Consider the following 13008-nt stretch of genomic DNA (forward strand, 5'->3'; position numbering starts at 1 on the left):
GTGGATCATTAATGGTTTTAGAGACCCCAACAATAATCTTATTTGACATTCAGAGTGTGCTATGATCTGCAAATTATTATACGTTGAGTCATGTCTTTGATGCTGATCACAGTTTCTGGAGACATCAGATTTTCTAAATCTATTAAGGAAAAGGACGGGAAGAACAGCCGGCGCAAATCATCTGCAGATGGCCGGGACGCTTGAAAAACTGATTTCAAGAGCAGAATTATTAAAAAGGCTTGATATAATCTAATAAATATTTTATGGTCCATTTGACTTGGTCATAGCAGTACTTAAAGGAGTTTTCCCACGAATAATATTCTACAGTTTTCAGACCAACACCTGGATCTGAATACTTTTGTAATTGCATGTAGTTAAAAATATATTATAGCCACTGAGTTATTCACTGAAATCTATCTGTATAGCGCCACCTGCTGTTTGCTCTCTTTCTAATTTCTCTGTCCTGTTCACTGAGATGGAAGCACGTGCTCAGTTCCATCCTTCAAATGCCACTAGCTGCAGCAGAAAGGACACGCCCTCTGAGAAAGGATACAACCCCCTGAAATTGCTTGAAATAATTCTAGCAGAGCAATTGGAGGTAAAGGGCTGGTTCCAGCTTTGTCGGAAAGTGGTTGTCATGTTCTGTATGATCTCTATTGTCAAAAATAACCAGGCAGGGAGCAAGTGAGTATGGTTCTTTCATTAGGTCAAACAGGCTACAGAGCTTAACCACTTCCCGACCACCCATTGACTACAAACATCTTTGGGCGGTCGGTTTTTCTCTGAATGGACGTTCTGAAACGTCGCTACACGCTAAACATGCAGCTGCCGCGCGGGGGGCCCGCTGTCAGTGACAGCAGGGCGCCCCAGGGTGAAGGCAGGGAATGCGCGCTGTGTATACAGATCAAGAAGCGCTATACCCGCTATGTGACCGCCGCGGCCGGGAGAGTGCAGGAGCTGTCGGATCTTCCACAGACCTCGATCAGCCCTGCACTGAGGCTGTGCAGCATTGTATAGTGCTGTACAGCCTCTCTGGGGGGTGTATTTCCACTGTAACTGGGTTTACTATGTCAGCCCCAGTTAAAAGAGAAATCAATTGTGAAAAAATAAAATAAAATGAAGTTAAATGTCCCCCAGAGGTCTTGTATGACCTTATGGGGGGACACAAAGTGTAAAATAAAAATGTAAAAAATAAAAAGTTTCACATTTAAAAAAAAATTCTCCCCAAATCCGTTATTTAAAGAATAGAAGAAAAAAAAAAATAGACATATTTGGTATCATTACATCTACAACGACCGGCTCTATAATAATATCATATGATCTAACCCATCAGGTGAACGCCATAAAAAATTTTTAAAAAATAAACATTGCGCCAAAACAGATTTTTTTGTGAGCTCGCCTCCCAAAAAACATAATGTTAATCAATCAAAAAGTCGTATTTACCCCAAAATGGTATCAATAAAAACGTCACCTCATCCCACAAAATATGAGCCCCCACATAAGGCCATAGCCATAAAAATAAAAAAATAAATGGCTCTATGAAAATTGCAACACAAAATCATGATTTTTTTTTTCTAAAAATGCTCTTATTGTGTAAAATGTAAAAAAAAAAAAAAAACTAGACATATTTGGTATCGTTGCATCCGTAATGACCGGATCTATAAAAATATCACATGATCTACCCCATCAAGTGAACGGGAAGAAAAATGACACCAAACTGCTTTTTTTGTGACTTCACCTCCCAAAAATGAGCTAAAAATCAACCAGAAAGCCAAATGTACCCCAAAATGGTGCCAATAAAAACTACAGTTTGTCTTGCACAAAATAAGTCCTCACGCAGCTCAATCAACAAAAAATAAAAAAAGCTATTGCACTTAAAAACCATGACAGAAAATTCCATGTTAGAGAATCCAGATGCCACTCCTTGCCTTCTGAGCCCTGGCGTATCCCCAAATAACAGTTTACGACCACAATTGGGGTGTTACTGTATTCAGGAGAAAGTGGGTAGCAAATTGGGGGGGGGGGAGATATTCTCCCGGTATCTTTTGTAGAAAAATAAAGTTTGGGCCTAAAGCACCATTTTCTTGTAAAAAAAGATGTAATTTTTCATTTTCACACCCAAGTATTAAAAATTCTATGAAACAGCTGTTGAGTAGTGATGAGCGGCAGGTGTCATATTCAAATTCGCGATATTTCGTAGAATATTCGTCGAATATTCGTAAATTCGAATATTCGTTAGGAGTAGTGTTGATTGCGAATTTTCGTAATACGAATTTTCGGAATGAGAATTTTCGTGATGAGAATTTTTGTAATGAGAATCAATGAGATCGTGAAAACTCAGATCCGATTGTATATTCTAACCCCCAGTTACTTAAGCAGGGAGGAATCATGACTTCAGATGGAAAAAAAGACGAATATTCTAAAAAACAAATATATTCAATATAGTGCTATATAATCGTTTTTCGAATATTCGTAATATTCTAAAATAAGAATATATAGCAATATAGCGAATATTTAAAAAAAAAAGAATGTAGAGCAATTTAGCTAATATAGTGCTATAATCTTTTTTTTAAATAGTTGTCATTTTTTTCCAATCTGAATTTCAGATGAGAAAAAAATTACAACTATTAGACAAAGAAGATTATAGCACTATATTAGCTTAATTGCTCTATATTCGTTTTTTTTTTCCGAATATTCACTATATTAATATATATTCTTGTTTTTGAATACTACACATATTCTAAAAAACTAATATATTTGTTTTTAGAATATTCAGCTTTTTTTAAAAATCTGTACAGTTGTTCCACTTTGGCATACTTCTCCCCGACAAGAGTCCCCGTCACCATGGGAATGCCTGGGGGTTAGATTATACAATTGGATCTGAGTTTTCACGATCTCATTGATTCGCATTACGAAAATTCTCATTACGAAAATTTGCATTACGAAAATTCGCAATCAACACTACTCCTAAAGTCAAAGATATTGCAGCCTTCTCATTGGCCCACAAGCTAGAAGCAGGAAGGGATCATGTGTACTGATTAAAAAAAAATCTCGAATATTCGAAATTACGAATATATATCACTATATTCTAAGTATTCGCAAATTCTCGAAGTGCCTATATTCGAGATAAAAATTAGCAATTCGAATATTTGTGATCAACACTACTGTTGAGTATAGTGCTCGCTACACCCCTTAAAAATTCCTTGGGTGGTGTAGTTTACAAAATGTGGTCACTTTTTGGGGGTTTTCACTGTGGGGGTTACCTCAGGGCTTCTTCAAATGCAACATAGTGCCCAAAGACCATTCCAGCAAAATCTGCCCTCCAAAAACCATATGGCGCTCCTTGCCTTCTGTGCCCTGTCGTGTGCCCAAACAGCAGTATACGACCACATATGGGGTGTTTCTGGAAACTGCAGAATCAAGGTTATAAAAATTGAGGTTTGTTTTGTTGTTAACGCTTGATGTGTGGCAGGAAAAAAATTATTAAAATGGAAAATCTGCAAAAAAAGTGATATTTTGAAATTTCTCCTCTATTTTGCTTTAATTCCTGTGGAATACCTAAAGGGTTAACAACATTTCTAAAACCAGTTTTGAATATTTTAAGGGGTGTCATTTCTAAAATGGGGTCATTTATGGGTTGGTTCTATTATGTAAGCCCCACAAAATGACTTCAGAACTGAACTGGTCCTTGAAAAAGTTTACTTGAAATTCAAAAATTGCTTCTAAAATTCGAAACCTTCTAGCGTCCTAAAAAAATTAAATTACATTACTAAAATGATGCCAACATAAAGTAGACAAAAGGGGAATGTTAATTAATAAATATTTTATGAGGCATCACTATCTGTCTTAGGGTACTTTCACACTTGCGTTGCCTGAACTGCCTGCCTGATCAGGCAAACTGTATGCAAACGCATGTCATTTTTTCTGACTGATCAGGCATTTTTCAGACTGATCAGGATCCTGATCAGTCAGAAAAATGCCTGATCAGTCAGAAAAATGCATTGCAATACCGGATCCGTTTTTCCGGTGTCATCAGGCAAAACGGATCCGGTATTTATTTTTTTCTTATTTTTAAAGGTCTGCAGGATGGATCCGGCATTCTGGTATTTTGAATGCCGGATCCGGCACTAATACATTTCTATAGAAAAAAAAGCCGGATCCGGCATTCAGGCAAGTCTTCAGTTTTTTTCTCCGGAGATAAAACCGTAGCATGCTGCGGTTTTCTCTTTAGCCTGATCATTTAAAACGACTGAACTGAAGACATCCTGATGCAAACTGAACGGATTACTCTCCATTCAGAATGCATGGGGATATGCCTGATCAGTTCTTTTCCGGTATAGAGCCCCTGTGACGGAACTCTATGCCGGAAAAGAAAAACGCTAGTGTGAAAGTAGCCTTAAAAGTAGAGAGATTCAAATTTAGAAAACAGTGAATTATTTTACATTTTCGTTAACTTTAGGAATTTTTTTTTTTATAAATAAAGGTAAAACATATTGACTCAAATTTACCATTAACATGAAGAAAACAGTCTCTGAATGGCTTGGATAAGTAAAAGCGTTCCAAAGTTATTACCACATAAAGTGCCACATGTCAGATTTGCAAAATTAGGCCTGGTCAGGAAGGGGTTATATGGCCCGGTCTGGAAGTGGTTAATTAAAAACCAACCAAAGCATGATTCTGATATGGATGATCTATCCTCAGGATAGGTCATCAATATCAGATCGTTGGGGGTCCAACACTTGGGACCGCCCATCGATAAGCTGTTTGAGGAGGCAACAGTGCTTCTGTGAGCGCAGAGGCCTCCTCGCAGCTTACCAAGCACCACACAGTCCATTGAATAGCAGCTCTGCTGGATATTGCGTCTCAGCCCCTTTCACTTGAATGGGAATGAGCTGCACCTAGGCCATGTGACCGATGAATGTGATGTCACTTCCCTAGATAGAGTCTGTGAAGTGCTATTCAAGTACTGTATGGTGCCTTTCATTAACACTGTGTAGCGGTATTATTCAAGTACTATATGGTAGCATTTTTAAACGATATATGGTTCAATTATTTAAGTACTGTATTATATGAACACTGCAATTTGCTATTATTTGAGCACTGTATAGTGGCATTATTTCAGCTTGTAGTATTATATGAGCCCTGTATGTTTGGTAATATTTGAATACTGTATGGTGGCATTGAAAAGGTTGTACTATTTTAACTGTATGGTGGTACTATTTGATCACTGTATGGGGATATTATTTGAGCACTCTATAGTGGCATTATTTCAGGTTGTTGTATTATTTGAGCCATGTATGTTGACATTATTTATGCCCTGTGTGGAGGCATTATTTGAGAAGGTTGTACCGTTTGTGCTCAGTATGGTGGTGCTCAGTGCGTCCTGACTCAATACCCAATAATCAGCCAAATAACCCATTTATAACTTATTGGATCCTATTAATGATGTGTACAATGTGAAGACAGCTTCATATTTATTTCCCGTTACAGTTGCAGGTGAAGGACAAGTCAGAGTAAAGCTCATAGCAGAAGAAATTCAGCCAACGCCTGGTGAGTACTATGAGGAACAAAGGAACAACCGACTGCTTGCGGCCACCACTAGGAGGAGCAGAGGAGCTAACTGTGTACTATTGCGCTCGATGTAGAAACCATATGCAGTGAGCTCCCTCTAGTGGTGCCTGTGTGCGGTCCAAATTGAATCTGTATGTAAGGGGATATTCAAGCTTTTTATCAACCTCTGTACAGATATATGGACATGTTAAAGGGGTTCTCCGGGAATTAAGAAAATTAAAATACTTAAATATTACTTTATTATAAATATATTCTCAAATACCTTTCATTATTTATAATGGCTCGTTTTGTCTGGTGAGCAATCATCAGGGGAAACAAAATAACAAAATGGCCGCTGTCCCATTAGTTCACACAAAACCTGTCCTGATCCCACATAAGGACAAGTTACTTTACAACACTGAGGTAAAGAGCTGCCTCATCCTCTTTCTCCTCTCTATTTGTCAGGGATTATGATCCTGAATACAGATGATAAGAACTTTAGCTGAATCTCTGGGAAATTTTGTTTATTAAGAGACATTGCAGTACGCAGCCCTGCAGGGTGAGGCGAATGGTGAGGTCACAGGGGTATTCACTAACCGAGGGTGTCTTTGGTACTCACAGTTTTTCATAAACCCTGGGCAGGCGTACAGCAGTGATGGAGAGGCTGGCACAGGAGTCCTCTGGGGCACTCTCAATGTATAGGGACCAGGCCGATGGTAGATGAGGTGCCCTGGGTGTTGCAGGTTTAATGTGCCGGTGGCAAGATCCCTTTAAGTTTGTGACGCCAGTGCCGGTAACGGTTGCACACCGATTGATGGTAGGAATAATTGAGGAACACAAGTTGCAGTGAACCAGAACTTCCTTTTACTGAAACAGTTAACTATTTACAGTCTTTGGTGATAATTCCATATGTAAGTAGTAACATGCAGGCTTTATAGCAATTGGCAGGCACAATGTTCTTGCAAGATACTCGGAGGGTTAAACAATTACAGATCAGGCTGCACTTTTCCTCAGAATCCTGTGTGTCTTTATCCCAAGGCCCGTATGCCCTATTGCTGGCTTTATCCTTGGTTAGGGAAAACTTCCTCAGGTATATGTCTCCTTGCTTTGAATATATCCTTCTGCCCTTCAGCTCTCTGTTTGGCTGGAATAATGGCTCTGCTCTGTACTCTTATAGGAACTTCAGGTTTCTCATGAGGTAACCTCTTCTCCTGGTGGCAAGCTAGAAGCCTGGACTGTCTAGCTGCATATTAGAGGCTGGATCCCAGCTACCCTCTGGCTAGGGTGCAACACTTGGCTTCTGAAAATCCACTCCCTCCCTCTCTGGTCTGGACCTGGCTATTTATACTAGGGGGTTCCCTAGCTCCCTCTACTGTCTAGGAGGAGGAGCTACACCCCTACAGGCCTGGTACACAGGAGATAAACATAAATAACATGACAATATACATTAAAATGCTATATAAAATACAATGACCATGTTCCACAGGAGGCAGGGAACAACGTGGCCCAATTGACCCTTGTGTAGTGCCCACCCTTACGTAGTGGGACACTACAACATGAAATACAGAAAGGAAGGACAGGACAGACTGTGGTAATGGAGAAAGTGCTGCTGCTCATTAGCCACACCTCACCCTCCTCTCATGTCTCCTCATCATCTCCATTCCCACAGAGATTCACCTGTAATCAGGATCATGATTCCTGACAAGCAGAGCAGAGAGGAGGATGAGGCAGCACTATGGCTCAATGTGGTGAAGTAACTTGTCCATTCTGTGTGATTAGGACAGGTTTTGTGTGTACTGGTAGGGTGGCGGACATTTTATTTCTCCTAATGATTGCTCCCTAGACAAAACAAGCCATTCTAAGAAATTAAAGGTATTTGTGAATATATTTATTGTAAAATAATATTTCATTTTTTTTAATTCCTGGAGAACCCCTTTAAGAACCCTCTAAGTCATATTTTTTATTCCTTGCACTATAGCACCGAGCCCTGTGCCACATCCTGTTCTGAGGTGGTCCTCTCCGGAGTCTTGGGCAGGAGTCGGCGAGGGCTGGGGAGGACATACTTCCAACATACCACAGGCAGGAGATGATGTGATCATTCTACCCAGTAAGTGCACAACATCTCAAACAAGTATTCTACGACACCCCATCTCAGCTCCACCACTGTCTCGATGTTATGACTAGGAGTCTCCTGGCTGTGGGCGTCCTGCTTGCTGTTAATTTACAGGCCCCTCCAGTCTCTGCTGGGATTCATCTGTAATACATTACCTCTCACATATGTAGGACACTTGAAAATGAGCAATAAATTTGGGGGATATGAATCATATCTGTAAAGTAGTTGGCAAATAACTGCAAATCTCTCCCGGCTGTGGAGGAATTAAAGTTAAAAAATACAACTTTTATCTGATCAGTTACGATTGATGACCTCAGAAAATGGGCACAAGCATCATTTCCAAGGGCAGGGTGTAAAACAGATTTCAGACTATGCCAGTGACTCAATCTGAGGGATGTGAATCTAGGAGTATAGAGCAAATCTTCTCCATGAGGAAAAATAGGGAATTTTACTTTAAGCAGTTTCATTACGTTTCCATTTCTAAATGTCACACAGAAAGGAAATTTGGGCATTCCTGCTGCAGATGTCATCAGTTGTTTATGGCGGCTGTATGGCAGCTTATATTTTCTGAATGCTATAATATGATGTTGCCTAATTTTGTTTTTGTTTTATTATGTTAAAGCATACTTGAGTTTTCAAAAAAAGTTTGCACAATCATAACTGTGAAGGAACAGTTCCTTTTTGGGTTACCCTATTGTTTCTTTCAGCCATATTATTCATTGTTTTAGCTGCACAGCTAGATGCATTTCACTCAGAAGCAGGGGGAGTATCCCTTCTGTGGAATATGCCAGGACTGTACTGCTGTGACGTCCTTTCCTTTACATCTCACTATGTTTGTTTCCAGCTCTGGAACAGATAAGGAGGTGAAGATCACACTTACAGACACACAGGAGGCTCCTATGATATTCCAAAGTTGTGTAGAAGCAGTTCTTTCGGGCTCAGGATCTCTGCTAGATCTGACATGCCCCCACTTCCTCTCAGCTGCCTTCTGTGTTTCTGTTACTAGGGACGCATCTTGCCTGACAACAGGGATTAGGCTAAACATTAGCTAGAAGTGAGACCCCTAGTGGCCATGACTTTACAGCTTTTTTTCAGGTGGATGCAGACGGATTTTTCTAAATGAAGTGATTTAGAAATTTGCTAGTTACACCATTCTCTATTAAGGCCCCATTCACACAACCGTATTTTTTGTCCTCATCCGATACACATTGTTTGCAGATAGGATGCAGACTCATTAATTTCAATGGGTTTGCAAAAAATGCTTATACTACCAAATTGTGGTCAAATAATTCCACCATACATATAATACTTAAATAATACTGTCAAAACAATACATCATACAGTGCTCAAATAATACTATGATACCGTGCTCAAATAGTACTGTCATACATTGCTTAAATAATAGCACCATACATACACTGCACAAATAATACTATTATACAGTGCTCAAATAATAGCACCTTATATACAGTGCTCAAATAATAATATCATACAGTGCTGTATAATAACTAAATAATACCGCTATATAATTGTGGTAGTGCAGGGCCATCTGCGGGGCCTGGTAGAAGAGGTAGTTTCCTGTGCTACCAGGTTTATATATTTTTTTATTATTGTCCTTAAATCTGAAAATTTGCAAATGACATAAGGATGGATTATTCAGATAAGTTTGCTATGTTTGTCAGTCTTGGGGGAAGAGGGTGGCAGCACGGACTTTTATTTGTACTTTATATCTATTTTTCCTGGAGACATTTACATGTCCTCTTTTTTATTTTGTAGTTTTCCACTGTGATTGGGGCATTCAATGGAGCCCAAGTTACACGGGGAAGCCAACCCCCTGTCCTGTCACCAGCAAAACTAATCTGCATCTGCTAAGACCCAGCAGCTCTGCTATGCCTGCACACAGTGATCACGTGATCAGTCGGAGGCGAGCGCTATAGCATAGAGTTGTATTAGTGGAACATATCTAATACATTACCTATAAAAGGGTTGTGCCAAGTTATGAAGCTATCCGCTATCCACCATACAAGGGATAACTAACTGATTTGTGGAGGTCTGACTGCTGGGACCCCCAACGGAGGTTGGTCGAGCATGTGCCCTGCACGATTCATTCACTATGGGACTGCTGGAGATAGATGAGTACAGCGCTCAGTTATTTCCAGCAGTTCCATAGATAATGAACAGAGCAGCAGGACACATGCTCGACCTGCTACTCCATCAGATCAGGGGTTTGAGACCTCTGTTCTTGGAATTGGTAGGGGTCTGACCGCCACCAAGGATAGGGGATAACTTCAAAACTTGGCACATCCCCTTCAACAAGGAACAAACTACATTGCCCATCCTTCCTAGTTCATGAATACTGCTGAAGAACTTGACACATTCACTTTAGAACTAATAGGAGGTGTAAAGCCTGTCTTCAATAAGCTCCCCCTAGTGGAGCCTGCAGTAAGACATAATTTTATCCCTATGCAGGGAATTTGGTGTTCTGTATCATAAAAATTGAGGTGACCAAAATTTTAATATTTATTGCTCCTTTACAGGGGTTGTGACCCAACTTTCCATCACCCTTGAATGGTAGATAAATCTACTTGTTTAAATATACACGAGTTGTTACCAAGCTTGTCTATAATCCCAAATGGTAAATACGCCTAGATGTGTAGTGATACAAGGGTTGTCACCCAGCTTTCCAAGTTGCCTAGATGGTAAGTCATCCTTTCAAGACTCCAGAATGAGTAGCCCACCTTGTAGTATGATGACACAACATTTGTCACCCAGCTTTCCCAGACCACTGAATGGAAACCAATCTAGTTGGCTAATAACGCAGGGGTTATGACCCAACTTTTCCAAGACCCTTGAATAGTAAATCCACCTTGTGTAATATGTTAGGTGTCATCACTTTGTTTTCCTAAAAATAGATCCACCCAGCTCTCCCAGAATACTAAATGGCAAAACAATTTAGTTGTGTAATGGCTCCCAGCTTTCCAAGATTCCGTGATGGCAATTCAGCCTTGGTTGTCACCCAGCTTTCTGAAACATCTGAATGATAATCAACTTAGATGTAGGAGTTACACCCAACTTTACACCCCTAAATGGCAAACTAGCTTAGTTATATGGTAAATGATATAGGAGTTGTCACCTAGCTTTACTAGACTCCTAAAAGATAAACTAGCCTAGTTGTATGGTGAATGATATAAGAGTTGTCACCCAGCTTTTCTGAACCCCTGATGGTTAAAAAAACCTAGTGTGACACAGTGAAAGGTTTGGTCTGGGAAAACTGGTATTTTCCTCCCAGCATGTGCTGCTGGGCTGATTTCCAGCCAGGTGAGGTCAAATACCGGACCAGATTTTAAGTGCCGGTCCGGGTTTTGGCAGCACCTGGCTGTCCTTAAATAGGCAGCTGGGCTCAGAAGCCAGGTCTGTGTGCTGGGATCTGAGGCCTGTGCTGGAGAGCGGAGACCCGTGTGTCAGGGGAACAGGCTGCCTAAAGCCTGTATTTGGACTTTCTGAGGCAGAACCAAGGTGACTTTTATTATATTAACTTGCCATTAGGTGTGAAGTAACACCAGTGACGTTTTGTTTTTGGCATCATGTGTGAATAAACACTGAAATTTGAATTACGAACTTGTATTTTGCCTCTGTACTGCGCCCACTTATCCTAACTACCAGAGCGAATCCCTACAATTCGTGGAGGACGCAGGCAAGAGCAGTGAGGCTGGCGTGAACGCAATATTTTTGGTTTGCATTTTTCCAGGCACAGTTGTATGTCGTACATTAAACCAGCTGTATTACAACCAGTGCCCCACGACAAAATGGAGGCTGTTGTGAAGGCCCTCACGGAGGCTAATCTTCAGCAGTGAGAGACAAACCTGCACCAACGCAAGGCTAATAAGCAGCAGCAGGAAACCAACTAGTTGCTGCTACAACATGTGATGGCTTTGCAGACAGCAGGAGCAACCCCGAACGTCGACAATACCTGGAAAGCAGTCCGTACCGCGATTCCTAAGATGACCTCCGCAGATGACATCGAAACCTACCTGGCAATGTATGAGAAAGTAGCCATCAGGGAGAAGCTACCCGAGACCAGTGGGCTGAGGTCGTCGCTCCGTTCCTGGCATCCGATTCCCAGCAAGTGTATTTCGACTTGCCCGACAATCAAGCGGCCGACTACCAAAAAGTAAAGGGTGATATTTTGGCAAGATTGGGGGTGAATGTGTTGGTCCAGGCCCAGCGGGTACATCAGTGGGGGTTTAAGCCGACAAAGCCTGCAAAACCCAAGTATTATGACTTACAGTACTTCACTTCTTGTAAAAATGGCTACAGCCTTATGTGCTAAGTCCCACGGCTATGCTGGATAGACCATTGGCTGATATGTTCTGGAGGGCTCTGCCACCCCCTCTCCAGCACTGGATCGGCCAGGTGTCTCCTGGCAATGCACTGTAAATGGTGGACCTGGTGGAGCGCTACGAGGCTACTAAGAATCTTACGGGGGGTTCTTTTTGGGGGGGCAGTCAAACCCCGTAAATCTCCATCCCAGACCCTGCGACTTGTACCAACCAAACCCACCCGGATGTACCCCCTACGAACCTGGCTCCGATAGTTTGCTGGCAGTGTCAGGAGCCTGTCCATGTAAGAGCCGACTGTCCACATCAGGTGGAACCAATGGATACTAACTATGGCTACTGTCAGTCGTTATATGCCAGGAAGCTGTGTGCAGCAGGTACCCCAGAAACTCTAAACCATTTGTGCCGGGTGGAAGTGGGAGACACTCCAGCGGAGGCTCTGCTGGACTCAGGGAGTCTGGTGTCCCTAGTAAGGGCTCCCCTGGTACAGTCAGCGGAGTATACTGGCTGGAAAGTCGGGGTCATGTGCATCCATGGAGACTTAAAAGACTTTCCCACAGCCCTGGTGTCTCTAACCACAGGGGCCGGCAGGTGGACTCACGAAGTGCCAGTTGCGACAAATTTACACTACGAACCTATAATAGGGAGAGACTTCCCGGCACTGTGGCCTGCTATGAGAGTGACTGATACCTATGAGACAGGGGTAACCCCAGCAGAGTGGCTTGGCTCCAGGGGGATGCAAGAACCCTGGGAACCCGAGGCCGAAGGGCCAGTGGTAGGGGTGACCGCCACTTCGGTGGAAGAGGGGAGGACGACCCCACTGAATGTAATGGATGGAGATGAAGAGGACTTGCCGCCGGGGCCTGAGCTGGCCGACCTTAATGTCTCTGGGGATAATTTTGGTACTGGACAACACCGAGACCCAACCCCATCCCGAGCTTGGGGAAATGTATTAATAGTAGATGGGGAACCACAACAACCGGGGGCAACCGTTTTGTGGTTCATCAG

General features: G+C 41.9%; 1 protein-coding gene across 6 annotated transcripts in view; it reads left to right on the top strand.

Moving 5' to 3' along the window:
- PKHD1 (PKHD1 ciliary IPT domain containing fibrocystin/polyductin) overlaps positions 1-13008 on the top strand; it is a 625550-nt gene that overhangs the window by 386836 nt on the left and 225706 nt on the right. For all 6 annotated transcript variants that reach the window (XM_040427208.1, XM_040427210.1, XM_040427212.1 and 3 more), the window contains 2 exons: positions 5491-5550; positions 7529-7657. In XM_040427208.1, coding sequence (XP_040283142.1) covers positions 5491-5550; positions 7529-7657 — 189 coding nt within the window. The remainder of the gene's footprint in view (positions 1-5490; positions 5551-7528; positions 7658-13008) is intronic.

Source organism: Bufo bufo, chromosome 4 (genome assembly GCF_905171765.1).
Source record: "Bufo bufo chromosome 4, aBufBuf1.1, whole genome shotgun sequence".
Taxonomy (NCBI): Eukaryota; Metazoa; Chordata; class Amphibia; order Anura; family Bufonidae; genus Bufo; species Bufo bufo.